Source organism: Cynocephalus volans, chromosome 11 (assembly GCF_027409185.1).
Source record: "Cynocephalus volans isolate mCynVol1 chromosome 11, mCynVol1.pri, whole genome shotgun sequence".
Taxonomy (NCBI): domain Eukaryota; kingdom Metazoa; phylum Chordata; class Mammalia; order Dermoptera; family Cynocephalidae; genus Cynocephalus; species Cynocephalus volans.
The window spans coordinates 10,016,007-10,039,541 of NC_084470.1; the positions used below are offsets into that span (position 1 = coordinate 10,016,007).

Here is a 23,535-nt window from a genome sequence, read left to right on the forward strand (position 1 = left end):
CATACTTACAGAATGTTGTAATACCTGACCCTTTAGTAGTAACTGCATGTGGGCAAATATCTCTTAAATAGCTAAAATTTAAAATACTTCTTCACTGAATGAAATCACCCCAGCACAACACATATTTCAAAGTCAGGATTGAAGTAATTTTAACTTTCTGGAACATGACACTGAACTTGGTAGTTGGCTGGGACTTAGTTGTCTGAAGCCCATGGATTTCATTCTGCAGTAGAGGGTCCCTCAGTTCTGATGGTTCTTTCTTTGGGGCTTGTGCACTTAATGCAAATTAAGAGCATTGGAAAGATTATGAGCAAGATGGAGACTCTGCAAGCGGGAGATAAGGAGCCTGTAGAAAGTGAACTTGAGGAGAGTTTTGAACGACTAATGTGCATGTTTCAGGTTGTTGGAACAGGGTGAGATGGGCGATGAAGTCTTCCCATGAAACAGGGAATCATCAAAGGGGAGGAGCGTTCATCACAGATTTTTTATCTACACAGGCATTTTGTTTATCCCCCAGTAGCCTGAGAATAGGGGAGTGGAGAGGAGAGAAAGAACAGGGGTGGTGCAGTGAGAAGACTTATTTGGCAGTTTTGGCCAAAGGACAGAGGGGAAAATAATGGAGTGTTTTTAGGGGAGTGCCTTTGTGGTGAGTGACTTTGGAGTTCAGAGTGTTCAGGGAACTAAAAGAAACCAGACGGACCAGACGTCATGGGCCACAGGCAGGGGCTTTAAATGTGGATAAGGTATGAGTGTCTGTGCATCAGTTTAATAACAAATAGTGCATACCTTGAGTTTATTTTGTTAATAATAGACTCTTTAGTCTCTGGGATCCCTCACACAGTGTGTTTCAAAATAATAGTGTATACTTCTTTCTGTAACAAACTCTTTTTCTGCTTGAACAGCCTTCTCTAGAAATTATTTCTTTGTCTATAATTCTCAACTGTTTTTTTCATTTGCTAGAATCTCTAGAAATTCTTTGTGTCTAATTCCCAACTGTTTTTTCATTTATTAGCATCACAATATATTAGGATAGATGGACTCTTTAAGAATATTTTTCATCCATCTATCCAAGACATGAAATTCTTCCATAACATTCTTGCCATTTGGTTGCCCAGTCTTTATTTTATACTTCTAGTAGGAAGAAATCCATTACTTTCGTTGGCAGCTGTTAAATCTTAACACCTTAGCTTCTTAAAAATTTTTTAGTTTAGTTCAGGGGGAAAAAAATCATATTAAAACCAAGTAAAATGGAATAATACATACCACTGAATACCCCTATTAGAATGGCTGAAATTACAAAGACTAACCATACGAAGTGTTGGTGAGGCTGTAGAGCAACTGGAACTCTCATGCACTGCTGTGGAAATGTAAAATAGTATAACCACTTTGGGAAACAGTTTGGCAAGTTTTTAAACCATTAAGCATACACCTTTCATACTCTCCAGCCTTTCCGAACTTAGGAAATGAAAGCATATGCTTGTACAAAGACTTGTACATGAACGTTCATATCCATTTTATTTGCAGTAGTCCCTAACTGAAGACAATCTGTGTGTCCATCTGCAAGTGAGTGGATAAACCAAATACTGTGGCATTCCTACTCATCAATAGAAAGGAATAAACTATCGATACATGTTACATGGATGAATCTCAGCTTTGTCATGCTGTATGAAAGAAGCCAGACTCAAAAGTTTATGTATTTTAAAATTGCATTTATATAAACTTCTAGAAAATGCAAGCATATCTATAGTGACAGAAAACAGATCAGTGGTTGCTGGAGTTTTATGTCAGAGGAAGAGAATTAAATGCCCTGTGAGGTAGTCTAAAAATCTGATTTCATTTTACTGTAGGGCAAAAAAATTGATGTATTAGTCAGGGTGCTTTTGGTTGCTCAGTGACCGTGTTTGTGAGGCCCACCCTAATCATGAAAGAATTTCTCAAAGAAAAAAGTGGGTCTGTTACTGCTTTGAGTCTCCAGGGGCCAATTTTTCAGTGCCCTGTACACTTAATGAATGTTGCTAAATCCCAGAATTTCCTTGGGTGGGGTGGTGTATCTTGTGACTGATTTTTTTCCTTTGAATAAATTCTGTATGATGAAATGAGTAGGTCAGATGCTGTAAACATTTTTGAGGTTTGCTGCATTTCCCTAAAATTAAGTTATACCAAATTATACTCCCACCAGCACTGTTAGAGATATCACTATGTCTCATTACCAACATTGGCTGTTATCATTCAAAAATTCATTGCCATTTAGATTTCCAGGAAATGGGAATTTATTGATTTAGTTTGTATTTTTCTGATTACTAACAAGGCTGTTTACTCTTGAGAATTGTTAGTTCATGTACTTTGTCACTATATGTGTAAAGTTCTAAATTGATTTGTAATTAATTAAAAAGTTCATTGTTTACAAGCAGAAATAACAACATTGAAAAAGTTAACATTGATCAATAACAGTATTGATCAGGGTGACTCAGGTAGTGGCTCAAAATCAGAAGAATTAAGTCACCAACAAGTCAAATTTAACACTTGCCAGTCTTTCTATTACTAAATAATGCACTGGTGATTTACTTTTAGGAAAAATCCACTTTCACACTAAATTAATCTTTTAAATCTGAACTTTATTGTTTTCATTTGCTTGTGTACTTGTTTTGATTCTTTAAACTCTATAAAAGCTATAATCGTAAGGTGTTTGTACCAAGTTTTCAGAGTGTATACTTTTGTTAAAATGTTACTTATATAGTAAACTACATACAGATCAATAAGGAAAACCCAAACAACCCGGAGTGAAATTGGGCAGTGTGAGCAGGCAGTTCTCAGAAGAGCACCGCACGCCCAGTAGCCACATGAAAAGACGCTCAATTTCTGTAGCGGTCACAGAATAGCCAGGGAAATGTGAAGAGGAACAACAGGTCCTGTTTTCCATCCATCGCTTTGGCAAAGCATGTACAGGTCTGATCAGTACCGATACTGGTGCTGGCCCAGGGAACTGCGAGTTGTCCTGCAGGATGGGAAGCATACACTGTCCGGACACGACTCTTTCTTTGTTTGAAGAGTGGCAAATGTCTTCTGGTCTATAGACCACCATAGAGTGCTCTATGATTTACCTTTTCATTTCCCATTTATGGTCTTTTCAGTTCAGAAATTTTTTATTTTAATGTAGTAAGTAGATATCAGTCTTCTCATTTATAGTTTGTGTTTTTTGTATCTTCTGAGGGAAAATTGGTTTTTGCTCCTACAAAATTGTGAAGATAACCTTCTGTATTTTATTCTAAAAGTTTTAAAGTTTGCTTTAAAGTCTTCACTTTTCCTTAAGAAAAAGAATTTTCACTGTACTGCTAGAAGAATTTATCCCTTGATGTTATGACAGAGACTGAAGTTCTTGCTTTGCCAGAAAAAAATTACACAAAAATTTGTGACCCCTTGAAACTACTGATTTCCCACTTTCTTTCCATTGCCGCAGTTCAGCCCTTGGCTCGGTCGCATTATTGCTGTCCACTGCCTGGCATGGACATAGAGAGAGAGCAGTGGTGAGGGGTGGATTAGAGATGAAGTGCTGACAGGGCAGTCATGAGCAGCAGGAGGCTGGCTGGCGGTTCTGGGGGCTGCGGGTGGGGCCCTGAGACAAGAGGTACTGCAGCGTCACTCAGGGCCAGACTCCAGCTGTCCAGCCTTGCCCCACGTTCCTTAGCATGGCGGGTTACTTACCTCTCATTCACTTTCGTCATCTATAGAATGTGGGCCATAGCCATACTCCTGATTTATATGACGATTCTGAGAATTATATAAGCTAGCGCATGTAAAATATGTGGTGCAAGGCTCAGTAAATGTGAGCCACCGTCAGAAGGTGGGTCTAGCCAGAGGCTGATTGTAGACATTTACTGCACTTCCTGAAGGCCAACTTATTTTTTAACTTGTTCTTATAGTTTGCTTTAATAATGTTCATTGTGTATCTCAACATGGTTTTGATTGGCATTTCCCTGATGCTGAATGATTTTATCATGTTTCCATTGGCCATCTGTTTATCTTCCTTTGAGAAATGCCTATTCAGCTCCTTTGCCTATTTTTTAATCGGGCTATTTGGTGGGTTTTTTTTTTTTTTTAACTGTTAAATTGTTTGATTTCCTTGTGTATTCTGGATATTAATCCTTTGTTAGATGCATGGTTTGCAAATATTATCTCCCACTCTGTAGGTTGTTTTTTCACTCTATTAATTGTTTCTTTTGCTGTGCAGTTTTTAGTTTGATATAATCCCACTTGTTTATTTTTCCTTTTGTTGCCTGTGCTTTGGGGGTCATATTCATAAAGTCGTAGCCCAGTCCTGCTTCCTGAAGTGTTTCCCCTATGTTTTCTTTTTGGAGTTTGATAGTTTCAGGTCTTATATTTAATCCAGTTTGAGTTGGTTCTGGTGTATGGTGAGAGGTACAGGCCTAGGTTCTGTCTCCTGCATGTGGATGTCCAGTTTTCCCAGCACCATTTACTGAACAGGCCGTCTTTTCCCCAGTGTGTGTTCTTGGTGCCTTTGTTGATAATCAGTTGACTGTAAGTTTGTGGGTTGATTTCTGGGTTCTCTATTCTGTTCCATTGGTCTAAGTGTCTGTTTTCATTGCCAGTGCCATGCTGTTTAGGTTACTGTAGCTTCGTAGTATAATTTGAAGTCAGGTAGTGTTATGCCTCTGGCTTTGTTTTTTCCCTCAGGATTGGTTTGGCTATTTGGGGTCTTTTGTTTTTCCATATGAATGTTAGGATTGTTTTTTTCCATTTCTGTGAAGAATGCCATTGGTATTTTGATGGAGATTGCATTGAATCTGTAGATCACTTTGGATAGTATGGACATTTTTACAATGTTAATTCTTCCAGTACAAGATCATGGAATGTCTTTTCAATTTTTTGTATCCTCTTTAATTTCTTTCAGCAGTGATTTGTATTTCTCATTGTAGAGATCTTTCACCTCCTTGGTCAAATTTATTCCTAGGTGTTTTATTTTTTTGGTGACTATTGTAAATGGGCTAGCTTTCTTAATTTCTTTTTCTGCTAGTTCGTTGTTAGAGTCTAAAAATGCTGCTGATTTTTGCTGTTGATTTTTTATCCTGAAACTTTACTGAAATTGTTTATCAACTCTAAGAATTTCCTTTGTAGAGTCTTTAGGCTTTCCTATATATACGGTCATGTCATCTGCAAACAGGAACAATCTGACTTTGTCTTTTCCATGAAGTCATATAGAAATTGGTTTGGAGGCTCTTCAAACAACTACGGATAGAACTGCCATATGATCCAGTAGTTTTGTTACTGGGGACGAAAGTCCTGTTAGGCTTTCTTTTTCAGGTTAATGAAGAATGCGAAACCCAAATCAGCAGCAATATCAAAGCTTTAATGAGTATAGGAAATACAGGAGGGAAGAAACACTTCAAGAGATAAGTGGGCCATTCCCTCAAGCAGTGAATGGCCCTTACATGCAAGTTTATATGTTTTATTCCACTAACTTTGCATATGCATTTGTAAGCTTGATTGACACCTTTGATTGACATTTGGGGTTATATAATCTTTTTTCTAGTGCACATGCCCCAAACTGTAATTCAGCCTGTTATAATGATATGTATTTATGGATTGCATGTGTATGTAAAAATAATAAGCATTAGCATGTCCCAGGGCTATTTCAGGTCTCAAAATGTCCCTTCTACGCATGTCTCTCCATCTGGACAGTCCATCTGGAAAGTCCCTGGTGAGCCCCTGTGGTTAGATTGTGGGGTCTTTTTCTGTTATGTTGCCTGCAAAGGGGTAGGTTTGGGTGGAGTTATGGGTGAAGTCAGTTTTCCATTCCCGCCCCCCACCTGCTTGTGACTAACTGCCTAACAGTTCCATTGCTGGGTGTATATCCAAAGGAATGGAAATCACCATGTCAAAGGGATACCTGCACTCCCATGTTTATCACAGCTCTATTTACAGTAGCCAAGAGTTGGAACCAACCTAAATGTCTGTCATCGGATGACTGGATAAGGAAAACAGGGTATATTTACACCATGGAGTACTACTCTGCCATAAAAAAGAATGAAATTCTGCCATTCACAGCAATATGGATGAACTCAGAGAAAATTATGTTAAGTGAAAATAATCCAGGCACAAGAAGAGAAGTACTGCATGTCCTCACTCATCAGTGGGAACTAAAAAGTAAACAAGTAAAAGAAAGAAAGAAACAACAATCACAATAATATGTTGAGCTTTTAAAAGGAGAGAACAGAGCTGAGGTTACTGGAGGGGGAAAAGGAAGGGAGAGGGATGGTAAGGGAGGAATTGGTACAGGGCCACAAAGAACAATTACATTGTATGTTGTTGAATATACTAATTATCCTGATGTGAGCATCACATATCACACACAAGTATTGATATTCAACATGTACCACACAGATATGTACAATCAACTGTTTCCATAAAAAACATAACATTCATTGTATAAAGGGCAGACAAACTTAAAGGGAGGTAGGGAAGAAAGAAGGATAAAAGAAGGAAAGAAAGAGAAGCTTTTGTGACACACGTGTACTCACACCACTTTGCTGCCTGTGTTTGTCAGGGAACGTGGGTATCTTTCATCACAAGGCACAATAGTGTTTAAGAGCATGCTTACTTAGATAATTGGGTTCGTAAAGTGGATTCTAGTGTAGTTCTAGTGAGTTGACTTCAGAAATTCCTTTTTAATATAGAGACACTGCAAGTTGGTTTACAAGATGCTTCTTTTGAGAACTTTTGAGATATAACAGTGTACTTGGGAGATGATTTAATGGGCAGTGCTTTTATACCGGAGAGCATTGTAACAATTATTTCTGTGGTGAAAGTACTGCTGAATTTGTGAAGTGATTAGTGGTCTGTCTTCATATTATGCTGGAAAATAAATTAGGCGTTCTCTCTTTTGTTAATAGCTTGGTCTCAGTTATTTAAACTATTTGTATTGCCTGCCCTTTTTAGATAAGTGATTTTTACTAACCTGTAAATAAGGGCTTTACTTCCTCAAACGTTTAGTTTTCAAGACAAATAAAATGCATTAGCATTGCTGCTGCTATTGTTAAGTCAAAAATAAAAGTGAGAAAAGTAAGAACATCTTTAGTGCTAACAGATTTTTCCTTTATCATTGATAGTATCATTACCTTCTATACTGAGAATAAACAGAGATTTCTGTGGGCCCTGGTGAGATGTGCAGATAGCTCTGCAGCCGTCATGGATTTGCGTTATGTTGGCTTTCTTGAGCTGCTTATTTAATGAAGTTTGTCCTCAAAGGTGTTGTATAGCAGATCCTTAGAACTTGGGCAGCCTAAGGGGTAGCCCTCTAAGACTTAATTTTAAGGAACAGGAATATATTTATTATTCCTTTTCTAGTTTATGATCTCAGGGGTTACAACCCCATTTCTGTTGCTTCACTCTTATAGAAAAAAATCTGTTGTACTCTGTAGGAATGTTCTTTGGGAAGAAAGAATTTTGCATTGTGGATTGTAGTGTTAGACTTGGAGTGTGGTGTTGTTTCTTTTTCAGTGGGGTCTAGTGGGCCAGACAAAGTAAGGCCTCTGACTCTTTTTTTAATCTAAGTACTAAAGCTGAGAAAAAGTCGCTCTTTGCCTAGTTGCAAAGACTAGGTTTTTCCAGGCCCCTGATGCATGTCATCTCTTGCAAAGACAGTCCTATTCTCTTCTGCTCCTCAGTGTTTACTTCCATCTCTGTGACATTTAATCCGCCATCATCTGCCAGTTTTATTCCCTGTATATCCTCTGATACCCCTTTTAGCTCATTAGTTACTTTGCTCCATTTTTGTATTACCACAGCCCTTGTTCAAGTTTTTATTGACTGTCACCTGGGTCACTGCAATAAAATCCAACTGATTTCCCTGCCTTATGTCTCTGCTAATCCATCTTTCACACAACTGCCCAAGTAATCTTCCCAAAATAGTCCTGGGATTTTGTCACTCCTCTCGCTGAAAGCACTTGATGCCTGTAGAATCAAACAGCTCTTCCATGCAGCCTGAACAGAATTCCCCTGCACTGGGGCCTGCACTGCTTCCAGACTTCATCTTTCGGCTCTTGCTGGAATGTGCTTTCCTGGCTTTGCCTATGGACGTACTCAGTGTCCCACGTTCTCTCTGACACTGTCCTTGATGGCGCCTTGCAGAAGAGTACATGTTTGATATTCACTTCGTGGGTGCGTCTTACTCCTTTAGCCAGCACTTTCAAAGCAGGCACCAGGATATAAGGTCAATAAAACACAGCCCCTGTTCCAGGTCAGATCCATAGTGGAGATGGTTATACAAACAGTGGTCTGCAATGTAATGTGTCAAGTTTTAAAATTGAGGTGTGTTCAAAGTGCTGGGCTCGCAGACTGTGTACACAAACACCTTGAAGACAGGCCTGTTTGTCCATTTTTTTCTTAAATTATCTTTATCTCACATATGGTGTTTGGTAATTTTAGTTACTCTTTTGTTAAATCCGATGGCTTGCGGACTGCTTTCCTTTTTTGATCAGTCTTTCCTTTGTATCTGTATTCAACATATGGAAAATACAAGCAAATATATGGATACAAGGGAAATATTTACTCAGTTTAAGAATAATTTTTTTATCATGCTTCACACATCGCATGTCACCGGTTTGAAAACCATTGGTTGTATTTCATTTCAGGTTATTTATGTATGGAAAAATGTATTCCAGTAAAAGGAATTGTCTGACAATGGCATCAGAATCAAGTGCAGTGTTTGGTATATGGCAGGTGCTCAGCAATTCTTTGCTGAAAGTATGAATCTAGAAAGAAAGCAGCTCCTATTAGTTTTCCTCTCTTACCTGCCAAATTTAGTGTTGCAGACAACCATTCAAGGCATCATGGGGAGACCAGAGTGCCCCTTGTCCCAGATGTTCATCCGAACTGTTAAGGAAATGTTACTTTCTCTCAGTAGCAATGGGATGTGAGCATTGCAAGCCTGGGAGAAAATGAGCTTGCTGCTCCTCCATTGCACTGCAGAGGACAACTGCAGGGTTTGCAGTGTCCCAGAAAGTGCCTGTCTTGAACTTGAACAGCATTCCAGTGACATAAGCTTCATAAGGGCAAGGACCACATTTGCTGTGTTTGCCGCAGTGTACCTGGTAGCCAGCACAGTCCCTGGCATGCAAATAAAGGAGGGAATATGCACCAAAAGTCTGTTTTTCCTTTTCTCAAAGTAATGCTTCAATCAGTGCCCAGATTATGAATAACTGTCTTGAGTACTCGGTTACTGTCTGGTGTCAGGTGCAAGCCTCTGCTGCTATTGTCCACAGGGATGTGGCAGGCACAGGTAGAAAATGAAGTTTAGCAAAAGGAAGACAGCTCTAGGAATCAGCAGTATGCCAGCTTCTTAGGAGGCAATTCCTTACAAATCCTCCCTGCGCTTTTAAAGGTTGTTAGGATTTAGAAAACGAATGTCTGTCTAATAAGTCTTCTGTAGGCGGAAAGGCCATTCTGTGCCCCTGCCTTTGCTGATGTTGTACCGTACTGGCAAGGCGTAGCAGCAGGGTGAACATCTGAGCCTTTTGCCAGCCAGCCGCACACACCAGGCTGTTGGGCTTGGGCACCAGGTAGAGACAGCAGCTGAGGGTTTTAGGGGTCACATGTGGTTGCAAATTGCTGTAGCCTGTGGTCTTGTAAGTTTTAGCATCTAAGTGAAACCCAGTGTGCTCTTATTGGGGAGGTGGTTAAAAGCTTGATTAGAGGATACTTTTAAAAGTTAAGAAAAAAATTATTTAGGAATATTTTAATGAATAGTGAAGACCGATTTATAAGCATTCTCATAAATGCAGAAAATTTAAGTTCAGTTAACTGAAAACAGTGATGACACAATGGATGGGCAAAATTATTTTATTTTCTTTCCAAACAAAATTACTCTTCCTCAAAACTTTTTTCCATTCTTCTCATTTCCAGATGATTTTTATTTCTTTTAGATTATTTTCAGGATACTAGTTTAAATCAAGAACATTTATTTTCTAATAAGGTAATTTGATTTTTAGCTCATTAGAAAGTACGTTAAATTAAGTGGCTAATTAAAGATACCTAATAAGTTTATTTTTTCCTATCAAACAGTATTCTTGGAAGTTAGAGAATATTTGTTAGGGCTGTCTGGGGATATATATAAATAGTACACTCTGTGTACCTTGAAGTAATCATTTTGTATTCACATTAATTTTGTAGCATCAGGGAATGGCTCTGATGGACCACACAGCTACTTGAAGCACCGCAGCTACTTTGACATGATTGTGAGGGAATCATCTGAAGTTCAGTGGGTTCCAGTATTTGGGGAACATTTGTGAGCTCCCATGTTAGGAGTACAACAGATATCATCTCAAGTGGTAGACATGGAAAATTGTTTTATATCATTAAAATAGTGGTATTGGTTTGCTCAATATTTAAGTATCATGTAACATACTCAAATACACTTTACTTAGAAATCAGTTCTGCTTATCAAAATAAGGGTGAACTTTTAAAAGTATTAATTTATAGTAGATTATCAATAGTTGTTTGTGGAATAAAAGGATATCTCAGCCACACTATTAGGCAGCAGTTTACATGTAACATATATTCCACTGTGCCACATTTTATAATTTACCCCTTCTGTTTATTCAAAGTGGAAAATAAATGACTTTGCTGCTTTTAAAATTTCCTGATTATTTCTCAAGTTGGAATGAATTATTTCTGATAAAGAAAGCATTTTCCCCCCATTTTCTTCTGTTAAGAGCTGGATTATCACTTCAAGAGCCTCAAATCAATATAGTTACTCAATCTAAGAGAGGTAGAATCATCTTTAAGACCTCATAAGAAGACATTTCTTGCATATTTATTTAACTGTGAAATATAGTTAGTTTCACAGGGACACGATTGCCACCTGTGGACTGTCAGCTCTTTGTCAGCTATTCAAGCCTGATATTGAATATTGAAAACCTTGGGTCCCAAAAGAGCAGGGGCATGTCAGAAGTCAACTCTGTCCACTGAGCTTATTTTGAGCCATTGCCATTCTTTAAAATCTTTCTTATTTTTAAGAAAATAATTGTATTAGTCCATTTTCTCTTGCTATAACTGAATACCACAGATGAATAGTTTATGAAGAATAGAGGTTCAGTTAGCTCTGGAAGCTGGGAAGCCCAAGAGCATGGCGCTGGCATCTGGTGAGGGCCTGGCAGGAGGCATCACACGGCAAGAGGGCAAGAGCGTGTGTGTCTGCTCAGGTCTCTCCTTCTCTTCTTATGTAAAGCCACTGGTCCCATTAAGCAGGCCCCATCCTGATGACCATATCTACTAATTACCTCTCAAAGGCCCCACCTCCAGTCAACATATGAATTTGGGGATTAAGTTTCCAACACATGAAATTTGGGGGACACATTCAAACCACAGCAATAACATTTTCACAAAGTTCCGTTTCTATCTATTCTGCTCTTTAGTTGTCTTCTTATAGAACTTTATGTATGTATTTTACCTGTTTTCTGGTGACATGAAATGTGTCTTAGATGGTGAAAGACTGTGATTCTCATTCTTTTGGCAGCTTCATTGAGCTTTTCTGTGCCAGCTGCTGAGTTTGAAGTAGATTTCTCTTCTCACGGAACTCACAGTTAAATGTCAGAGACAGGCAGCCAAGTAGTTATTGTTCTGAAATGCATGTGCTCAGATAGAGGGTGATATGGACACACACGAGAAGGGTATCTCATCCAGCAAAAAGGAAGTTAGGAGCCTTCCCAGAGGAGTGGATGCTTGCATGGAATCTTACAGAAAGAGCAGGAATTTGCTAGGTGGAGTATGTGGGGCTGGGTATGGCTTATTATAGGCCAAAGATAGGGAGTTAAAGAGAACATTTCAAAAAATCAGGATGCCTGGAGTCTTCTGGATCTTTTGGGCCTGGATGGAAATGTGCCTGCAAAGATAAGTGGAGCCAGATAATGAAAAATGGCCTTATCAATAGGATGACCATATATTTTAGTATTCAAATCAGGACGTGAAAGTGAAAGGGTGGTTGTTAATAGTTATACCTGGACAGCAGTCATAAGCAGACGCTGATGAAGGCAAACCGGGATGTATGGTCACCCTATTTGAAAGCTGTGTTAAGGAGTTTGTACTTCAGACAGGGTAGCAACATGTTTAATTTGCTTTTACAGGGATGGCCTTGGGATTAGTGGTATGGGAAATGGGGTACTGGAGATGAAGATGAAGTGTGTCAGAGGACATGCATGTGGGGCTTTTTTGGGAAACTGATATCAATTAAGAGACCCTCTGCTACAGCAGTAGGAAAAGGATAGATTTGAGAGATATTAAGAGATGTAGAATGATAGGACATAGTGACTTTTGATTGCAGCACGCCGGCTGCTTTGCTGGTTGAATGACTGATCAAGTCTAAACAGTATTTGAAATGCTCAAAAAAGCATGTCTGTCTTTTCTTTGGTAGACTAGTTCTGGATTCTTTTTAGGTGGTCCTCATAATTCAGTTAGAAATGTAGCCATCTAAAAGTCTGCATCTCTCAAACTGTAAGTATCTTGACTTGGCTCCAAGTGGGGACAAAAAGGAGGAAGGGAAGGTGCCACCCACACAGCGGCGGGAGAGCGAGGCCGCCTGCGGAGCTGTGTGCACGTGGCGTGCAGGGTGGGAACGCGGCCCGGAGAGTGTGTGGTCCGTCCTGCTCACGTCCGTCCCTGCTCCAGGACATTCAGTAGCTTCACTGTTTCAGTACAGGTCATCATCTTTCCTCACTTTTAAGTGAAAGCCAGCAGCCTAATTTTTTAATCTCCATTTATTTAGCATTTATAACATATCCAGAATTTAATATTGCTTTTAAGTCAGACTAGAAGTGTTTGTCATTTTTTCTTATAGGGTTTTTTTCAGTCTCTTTCCCTGATATTTGTCATGCTTATTCACCTGAAATCTAAAGTCCCCTTCCCCCACTTTCCATTTTCATAAGGGAAGCGTATTGTTGTAACTGTCATCAAATAACTGTCCCCCAGACAGTATGCAGTGGGTGCATGTTTTTGGTGGGGGCTGATGTGCTAGGTAAGAATGATGTATTCAGCTTTTTCATTGGGACCATAAATAATAAGAAGGGTTCTTCTTGTTTCCTTATTTTTTGTTCTGCAGTGCTCATATAGCCCCCTGGGGTAAGTTCCACAGTAGAGAATGTACTTGCCACTGCCAAGGGAGGGGAAGGCTGGATGCAGCAGTGGTCAGTAGGGTCAGTTGGCACAAAGCAGTCAGGTAAGGCTGGAAGAGTTCCCATTGGCCGCAGCCGCAGGAAGGTCTTGGCAGCCTTAGGAGAGCAGTTGGCATGGAGGAGGGGACAGCAGACTGTTGCCATGGTACCCAGGAGTGACAGGGACGTGAGGCCAAAGGATTCTCCTGAGAAACTGGCTGGAGCCTTTACATCATCTCTTTTGCTTTTACTGACCCCACATTCTGAGACTTTCACGAAAGCTTTTCAGAAGTTCTTCAACTTCAAGATTGTTGATAAATTTATTCCCCATCTTGAATCAAAGAAGGATTTAATACTAGAGATGAAATCTTAGGGCAACTGAGAAGATTTGAGAGTATAGTTAAAGGTTAGGCCATTCTGGCTTTAAAATAAGTCATGAGAAAATAAATATTTGTTTCTGTTTTGTTTTGTTTTGTTGATTTGTAGAAAACCTATGATTAGGTATGTTTCTCTTAGGCTTCTTAAATCCAGGTGGAGGTCTTTCTTACCTCTGGGTGTATCACCACGGAGAGTAAAATAAACAGTAAACTGAGTTTTTCCCAAGAGTGAGAAGACAGACATTTGCTTTTCACACATGGAACGTAAGTGTGCCAGCTACTTCCTAAAGAGCATGAAGCTGCATGGGCAACCATGTGGATATTGGGTTGCTAACTAGTGGATTTCTGAGAGAAGGAAAATGAAATCCTGTCTTCTGTTTCTTATTCCTTCCACTCTGTGTCCATGGGGATGCAGCATTTGTGAAGGAATCAATTATCCATTTGTTAGTAAGAGGAGCCTTACAAATTATACATTAGCAGATTGATTTCTCAGGCTCACCGTTGGGGGACCGATAGCTTAAGGTGGGATGATGAGGGAGTGTCAGGGGAAAAGAAGTTGCCACAAAGAGCACCATTAAAAGCAGCTTTTGCAATGACCGTGTATTTATTCCTAATTGAAGAGCTGACATAATCCATACTAAGTGTATTTATTTCAAGCATTTTACATTAGGTAATTGATTATCACATGAGGTGTACATTTTGGTAATTTCACCTTTTCTTTAAATTTAAGAACTTGAGACCACCTGTAGTGGACTTGGATTTAGAAGGTATGTGCTGGTCCTTGCCCCCTCCTGCTTACTTGGACTTCTTTTTTTTATTCCATTAAGGAAACATTTTGTATGTTCTATAGTGTCAGCTTGACATCATTGATTTTTGAACAAACTCACTTATATTGTCCAGAATTCCAAACATGTCTCCATTAGGAATAAAATTGTAGCTAATGGAAAATACAGCTGAGGCCATTTTTCTCTGGTCCCTTTCCCTTTCCCACATCTAGTCCCGTATTCCATCTTTGCAAACACACCCCATATTGTATGGTTAGATATGACGCTTTCTGCTCGTCTGCTGTTATGGGAAAAGAAAAATAGAAAAGTCAGTCATTAAAGAAATACAGAATCTTGCAGGACCAGGTTCCCTCCAGGTCTGAAGATTCTCTGCATCTTTTCTCTTTTCCTGTTTTTGCTTGTACTGTTTTTTCTTTGTTTCCAATATGCAGAAATGGCAAATATATGTAAGGCATTTGTTCCTGTTGGTGAGAGGAATGATTATGGATGCCAGGCTTGTTACATCCATGGACAGTTGGAATATTGAAATCCTCGTATTTATTTGTCCTTTATTAAATGTTATGGAACTACCATGGAAACGGAATGTGCATAGTGATGGTACTCAGTTATCACTCAAGAATATGTGCTGTAGGTTCCTGGAATGATGATTTTAAAAATTAATATTAACTTTGGTGTCTTTTTATTCTTAGTTTAGTGAATTTGCTGTTAGCCATGTTTTAAAAATGTTTATCTTCTGATTACAAACAAAATAAGTATGTATTATAGAAAACTAGTAAAACATAGAAAGGAGCAACTTAAATAATAATAATATCTTAGCACTCAGATATAACCCATGCTAATATTTGGACTGTCTACTTCTGGTCACATGTATGATATACAAATACCTATAAATATAGTAATATTTGTAAATATTAGATCATACTTACTTGAGTTAGCGCAGCTTCAAGGTTTGAGAGCACAATGCTCCAGACTCCCAGGTCTACCCAAGACTTCTGACACCAACTGCAAGTTCTAGAGTCCTAAAACCACCTTCATGTTTGATAATTAGGTAAAGGACTCACAGAACTCACTGAAAAGTTATACTGATGGTAATGGTAAAGGATACAGGTCAAAAATCAGCCAAAGAAAGAGAGAGGATGTAGGCTATGGCCTGGGATGGTTCCAAATGTGAATCTTGCATTGTCCGCAGGATGTGTTACCCTCCTGGCACAGACCTGTGCCAACCAGGGAAGCTCACCCAAGCCTTGGTATTCAGGATTTTTTATTGAGACTCTGTTGCTCAGAAATGATTGATTGAAGAGTCATGCACGTGGTTGATCTCAGCCTGCAGCTTGACTGATACCACTGTGACCCAAAGCCCCCGCCCTAAGTGACATGGTCTTTTTGTCATGGCAAGCTCCCGCTCTAAGACTATTGGGTGTGGCAGGTCCACCTTAATATCTGGTGTACACCCCCCCCCCCCCCCCCCCCCGCCTTTAATTCTTATCAGTTATGTCATAGATTACTTCCCAGAAGCCAAGGGCAAAGGCCAGGCCTCTCTTTAGACAAAGCCAAATACTACAATTGTGATGGGACATAATACTTTTTAAAACTTAATTTAAAAAAATTTATCATTTAGATTCCTTCCTTTTAGAAATTCAAATAATTTCCATGTCTCAATGTCTCACAAAAGAAACTTGCTGTGAAAGGCACCCTTGGAGAAATAATCTTTTTACTTCTCCTTGGTTGTAATAGGTGATGCATATTTTAAAGAATTTTGATACATATTGTCAGATACCCTTCAGAAAACTTTTCCAAATTTGAATTACCACCAGCAGCAGTATTAAGAGGAGTGTCCATTTTTGTGCTTCCTCGACAAAACGAGGTACTTAAATCTTTGCTTCCATTGGTAAAATATCTCATTGTTTCAGTTTTCATGTATTTATTAATGAGGTTGACTATGGTTCTTGTTTACCTACAATTTATGCTACTTCTTTTGTGAGTTGACTGTTTACTTGCTTGATTTTGGTGAATAAAAAATTCAAATTTCTTCAAAACTACTCTAAAGAAAAATTTTAAGTGTATAATAAGCTGCAAAGCTATTTTCAGTTTACATGACAAGGAGTAAATATCCTTAATCTGTGATTGACTTCTTATGAATCAATTTAAAAATTATGGATACCCCAGTAGCAAAATAGTCTGCCTCTGGATTCATGCTTACTTGGAACTTATAGTTTAAGGTTGCAGTTTTTACTGATGTATCAACTAGCTTTTCTCTCCAATTCTATTTAAAGTGACCCAAGAGATAGAAAATATTTGTATTCTCACTTTAAAATATAGAAGGGAAGGATGTAGTAAATAATCAAGTACTAAATACCTCATTTTCTAAATGAGTCAGTTAATGCTGTTGCATTAATTTTGGAGGAGACATAATTCAAACATAATTTTTAATAATTCAAAGGCAGTCACTAATAACATAAAAGTAGAATGAACAGTGTCTAATTCCTGCATAGAAAAGATAAAATAATTTGAGTAATATAGCAAAAACATGAAAATTAGATGGGAGACATAGTTCTAAAAATTATAAAATAATATAGTAACCAAGACAATGCTACATGGGTCAGATATTCTCTTACTAAAAGAAAAATAACTTCAGCTTTGAAGGACATATACTCCACAAAATGATGGCAATCAAAAATAAAGATGTTTGCAAAAATATACTATAAAATTAAGCATGTTGGCAATAGAAATGTGATAAAAAGTAGAGTTTAAGCAAAAGAGTATTAACCAACAGAAAGCATATTATTTTGATTAATTTACGAGTTAAAAGGAAAATATGACAGTTGTACCCTTTGATATACCAAATTATAGGGCATCTAATATCCAGACCAAAATTTATTTGCAATTTAAGGAGAAATGGACAAAACTACAATTGTGATGGGACGTTTTTGAAACATGTTTTTATCAGTCTTTGATATATGAAGAATATATTTTTGCCTGTTTTTGTATGTTGTGTCGAATTGTATTCATATTATCCATTTCAGGAATGAGAAAAGGATGCTTAATATCATTGATACTCCTGTAATAAAACTGTCAAACATGTAATACCTCTAAGGGTAAAAGTCTAAAACATTATTTAGAGACATTGAAGAAGACCTAAATAAATGAAGAAATGCTCCATGTTTATGGATTAGAAGAATCAGTATTGTAAAGATGCCAAAGGGAAAGCTCTATATTTTAATATTTTACCATTAAGTACAATATTTGCTAATCTTTGGGTAGAGAATGCTTTATGAGACTGAGGAATTTTTCTCCTTGTATGCTAAGAATTTTTACTATGAATAGATATTGAATTTCATTAAAAATTTTCTGCATCCATTAAGATGATCCTATGATTTTTTTCTTTTATTAATGCAGGAAATTCTATTGATTAGTTGCCCTATGTTAAACTAGCCTGTATTTCTGGGATAAACTTGGCTTTTCTTTATATGCTGGCTATGTTACTAGTTTTCTTTAGGATTTTTCCATTTATGTTCATGAGTGAGATTTGTGTGTACTTTTCTTTCTCATAATATCGTATTTGAGTTTTGTTATTGTGAAGTTGTACTGGCCTGGTAGAATTAGTTGGAGAGCATTTCCTTTTTATTCTGTTCTCTGGAAGAATTTGTACATAACTGGAATTTTTTATCCTTTGAGCTCTCTCATGAAGTTAATATTCTAGTGGCGAGATTGATAACAAATAAGATAAGTAAAGTATGTAGTAATTAATTTAGGTAATTGTAAGTGCTAAGGAGAAAAAAATCAGTAAAAAAATAATTAAATGTTTGGGTAAAGTGTTGACATTTCAGATGGGTTGTCTAGGAGTCTCCCTGGGAAGGTGGGGTGGATACCAGTGAAGAGCAGGTGGAAAAGCCCTAAGGCTGGAGAAGCAGCAAGATGTAATCACGACCGACCGGAGTGGAGAACCAGGAGACGCAGCCAGAAGGCGGAAGGAGGGCCAGGGCCAGATCGTTTAGGACTGTCAGGTCATAGCAAAAACTTTGGCTTTTATCCTGAGGTGGGAGGCCATTTGAGGTTTGAAGCAAAGGAGTGACATCGTATCAACCTGTTAACAGTAGCACTTTGCTGGCTTGTTGGGAATAGATTTCCGAGAGAGTTAGGATAGGAGGAAGTTGACTAGTTAGGAGGCCTTTATGATCATCCACCCAAGAGTGACGGTGGCTTGGACCAGGATGGCAGTTGCAGGGGTGGACAAGTGTGGTCAGAGTCTGGATAAATTTTGTCTGAAGAAATGTTAGGAATTGCTGACAGATCTGATGTAGAGAGGGCAAGAAAGACAGAAGTCAAAAATGACTCCAGGGTGTTTGCCCGGAGCAACCAGAAGGATGTAGGTCATTAACTTAGGTGGGGAAGACATCAGCAAGAGCCCCTTCAGGAGGGAATGTCAGGATCTCAGTTTGGATGTTTTAACTGAGATGCCTGTTAGACATCCAAGTACAGATGTAAAATAAACAGTCTTGGATATTGGTCTAGAAAAGGGAGAGGTCCGGTCTGGAGATATAAATTTAGGAGACATTCCATGGCCTAGAAGAGATAAGCAACGTTATGAGTGTGGAGGTAAAAGAGGAGAGGTGCAAAGACTGAACCATGAGAGAGAGGACTCAGGAAGTGAAGAGTACCCAGCAAAGTAGATGGAGGGAGCATCCAGAAATTTAAAAGAAAAACCAGACAAGTATGGTGTCCTGGAAGCAAAGAGAAGGCATCGAGAGCAGTGTTACATGCCCCAAACAGGTAAAGTTAAGTTAGAATCGAATAATCAGTGACCATTGTGTTTATCAAAATTGGGGTCATTTCATCTTAAAATTCACACGGAAAAAAATTCTTGAGAAAATCCAAGGAAAATGTGAAAAATTGTGACTGGGACTTACCTTACCAGACATTATAACATACTGTATACATCCTCTATAATTAAATCAATGTTGAATTGATATAGAACAGACACCACAAATGAAAACTCAGAAGGTTATCTCAGTGTATATAAATATGTATGTATAGCAAACTTAGTTCTTTTCAGGAGTAGAAGGATGGATTATGTAATAAATGGAGCTAGCCCAACTGGATATCCATTTGGAAGAAAATAAAATGAATCTTGAAAAGGATTAAAGACTTAAATATAAGAAATAAAGCAATAACCATCTTGCAAAAAAAAAAAAAGTGTAGGAGACCACATTTGCAATGTCTTGGTGAATATTTCACCGCCTACCCTAAAAATAGAAAAGAGCTCTTATAAATTGGCAAAATAACAAACATGTTAATAGAAAAAAATGAGTAGGAGATGTGAACAAGCAGTTTATAAAAGTGCAAATTAATTGGCCAGTAGACATAAGAAAAAATGCTTAAGTTTAATAGTCCAGGAAATGAATCAGTGAATATTAATCATTGGCAGGAAAAAAGTGAAAAAAAGAAAAGAAAAAACAAACTCCTTTTCCCTAGTAATATTGCTAATGTGGTGATACAAATGGTTTCTATTCAAGGAGAAACATGTTGTAATGAAAAGTTTGGTTTATTTGCACTTGGAATACAATGGTAATACAGTGTGACTTAGCCACTTAGTAGTGTCATGGCTTTAGACAACTTTTAAACTCAAGAAGCCTCATTTTCCTTATTGTGAGGTGGAAATAACCATCCTTAGCTGACTGCTTTGCTCCAAGGTTGAATAGTGTGTATGCCAGGTCTTGGAAATGACACAGTGTGATTTAAGGAAAAATAGGACAGGCTACAAGCTTTTCAGTACCAGAGTCCAGGAACAAATTGTATAAATTTTGACATGTGTATGGAAAGAAGATATATTTCTAAATATAAATTGTAGTAAAGAAGGCTTGATTTCTTGGTTTCATTCAGCATTGGGTCTCAGTTTTGTAGGCATAGGACAGCACTGTCTGATAGAACTTTCTACAGCGATGAAGATGTTCTGTGATCTGAAGAGTTCTGTGCTTTCCAATAAAGTGGCCACTAGTCACTCGTGGCTGCTGAGCACTTGACATGTGTTAGTGCAACCAAGGAAGTGAATTTTTAATTTTATTTAATTTTCATTCATTTAACTTTCTATTTAAATATCCACGTGGATAGTACTGTATTGGACAGAGCACACCTATTTAATATAATTTGAGGCAGATTATAACTGGATGCCAATTAAATTACAATTAGCAGTTACAATGTGAGCTTGTAAATTCGTTTTTTAAAATATCTAACCTTAAAATAATTTTGCTTGTTGATAAAATAAATGGAAATATACAAAACTGAGTGCTAGATCCTCAATTGGAAAATATCTCAGAGTTAGTAAGCAATGGTTGGGGCAGACTGAGACTCCCAGACCTTGGAAAGGCCACCCACTGACCGATGCTGCTGAGAGATGTTCCCATGTGTAAGTTGAGACAGTTGGCTACAAAAATCTTTCTCATCTTGATCCCTATATCAACACACAAGCGACATTTCTGTAAATCCCAATGTGTGGTTTATATTTGCCAAGACTGAAATGGGTATTAAAATGTTGTCTGGTGACCAAAGATCAGAATAAGGAGACTGTTGACAGAAGATACTCAATTTTTGAAAAGCATTTATCCAGAGAAGTCTGTAGAAGCTGAACATTTAGACTTCTCAGCCTGAAGTCCAGCCATGCTGGCCTACGTGCTTTCCCCGTTCAATTTTTGCTTTGTCTTTGCAGATTCCTTACTGCCCAGCATGATGTTCCCTTTGCAGCACAGGTCTCTTGAGGATGCAGCCTTGGCTCTTTTTTCTCTGTTGTGATTCTCTGCTGTAGGCTTCAGTTTATTCTCCTGTAAAATGGATTAAATATCTGTCTTCAAGGACCTTTCCTCTTCTAATCGTCTAAGAACTTTTAAGGAGCTAGCTTATTTTTTCATGGACTGCATCTCAGAAATGTTGCTTGTGTGTTGATTTGGGGATCAAGATGAGAAAGGTTTCTGTAGCCAACTGTCTCAACCTACACATGGGAACATCTTTCAGGGGCGTCAGTCAGTGGGTGGCCTTTCTGAGGTCTGGGAGTCTCAGTCTGCCCTGACTGTTGCTTAACAAGCTCTGAGATGTTTTCCAGTTGAGGAGCCAGCATTCAGTTTTGTGTATTTCCATTTATTTTATCAACAAGCCAAATTATTTTAAGGTTAGATATTTTAAAAAACTAATTCGCAAACTTATGTTGTAACTGCTATAGGCTTACGTTCCTTCACATGGTTAGTTTGTTCCTACTGAGCTTTATGTAAGATAGATGGGAACTCTCATTGTTTTAAGAAGACAGAAATAGCTAGCTGCTTTTTAATGTTGTCAATTTTCACTGATTTTGACTTCTGTTAGGAAATCCACCTGTATGAATATTTTAGTAAGTAAACTGTTGGACACATAGCAAACTGGAAAGCTGTAAAAATATTAAAAATATTAAAAATGCATTTACTCTTTGGAAAATATAACCAAAGTAGAAAGCCTGGTTCCTATCCTCGCAGATTTTTAAATTTGAGATTATTCAAAAGAATGGTGGATAACAAAGTTAATGTTAATTAGACCCTGTGGTTTTCATCCAGAAAGTACTAAGCATAAAGTATGCATAAAAAATATAGTACTTTCTAAGAGAAGAACAGATAGATTGGCTGGTGAACCAACTAAAACAACTAAAACTTTCATTTACATAATGATTATTATTTTGGCTTTTGTTTGTTTTGTTCTTTTAATGGATTTTGGTTGGGAAAAATAAATTTAAGAGTGTGGAGTAAATGAAACAGAACAGATTAAAAAGGCATATAATATGTAAGGAATAACATTTTAGCTGGGACTTCCAGTATGTGAAATAGAAAATTTGGGCAAAGCTTAGGTTTCTGGGCTTATTATATGTCTGGGAACAAAGCTCTATTTTACCTTTTTCGTTTGCAAAACACAGTATGTCTTAGACTCATTCATCTAAACTAATAGACAACTTACATCATTCAAATTTTACAAAGATTAAATTGACATTTGATTGTTGATTTATACTTTCCTGAAGTTTTACATGTGTTTTTTTTTTTTTTTTAAAGAGTCCTGTGAAGATAAATCAGATTAGCCTGGATGAGAGTGGAGAACACATGGGCGTGTGTTCAGAGGATGGCAAGGTACGGCGAGAATGCGGTCATCTGGAAAGTGCTGTGATTTTCTCCAGCTCCTGGTGATCGGAAAAGCACTCTGCTTGCTATATACCTGCATTAAGAGAACCTTGATTATTCTTTTTGAGTAATGGACTTGCTTCCCATTGCTCATAATTAAAGTAAAATATATTTTGCACAAATGTGCCTTAGGAAAAGTAATTACAAGAATGTCAATAATGTAACTAGTATTAAGCTGATTAACAGCTGTGGCAGGGTGACGTGTCACCTTAATCATTACTGCTGTGCCACTTATACTTCAGTGACTAGTCTGCAGTTCCTGCAAGACAGTAGTTTAATGCCTTTCTGCCATAAATCCACAAAATTGGGTTTTGTGGGCATGATTTCTGTGGGCTGGTGGTTTTCATTTTCACACACAAGTTAAGAATGTTTTTCTTGAATTATAGAATCTTTTGATAAGCAATCATAGTTTATCAGAAGAATAAAGTGTCTTACAATGGCCACATTAAATAAATGTAAAATCAATATATGTACAGTTTTCTAAAAACCTGGCACCTACTTCCTCGACCAGGGACATACATCATCTGTGCAGTGTGTAAGTAACAATTATCAGAGCTTCTTGCTGATGTTGAGCTGTGACATTTAGTGGTTGTGGTGATTGATTTTCCACTTATAAGAATGTCTTTTTTGTTTTTAAGTTGATGGAAGTCTTTTCTAGTGTTGGTTTGCAATGATAAAATTCTAATGTACAGTGTGTTTAAGCTACTTTTCTAAAATAACAGTTTAAGAAGAGAGTGCATTAAGAATCATTATAGAACCTTACATGTTCCTTGCCGAATAGAATAGATTTCCTAATCTAATTTTGTATTTTTTATGTGCTGTAAATTCAATGGGCCATTAAGATGAGTAAATTAAAAACAATATACTCAGTGTAAACGGAGATGTACCTATTTAATCTGTTAACAAAAGCAACATAATGTCCTCTTGACATACAAGAATGCATTTAATACATCTAAGCCTAATGTTGCCCGAAGAGTCTTTTGAAACTGTAATTGGAACACTAGTGCTTTTCAGAAAGCACTGTCAG

At 37.8% G+C, this 23,535-nt stretch overlaps 1 protein-coding gene across 1 annotated transcript in view; it reads left to right on the forward strand.

The window, feature by feature from the left end:
- VPS41 (VPS41 subunit of HOPS complex) overlaps nt 1-23,535 on the forward strand; it is a 186,319-nt gene that overhangs the window by 47,143 nt on the left and 115,641 nt on the right. The window contains exon 5 of the mRNA XM_063114079.1: nt 22,383-22,457. Coding sequence (XP_062970149.1) covers nt 22,383-22,457 — 75 coding nt within the window. The remainder of the gene's footprint in view (nt 1-22,382; nt 22,458-23,535) is intronic.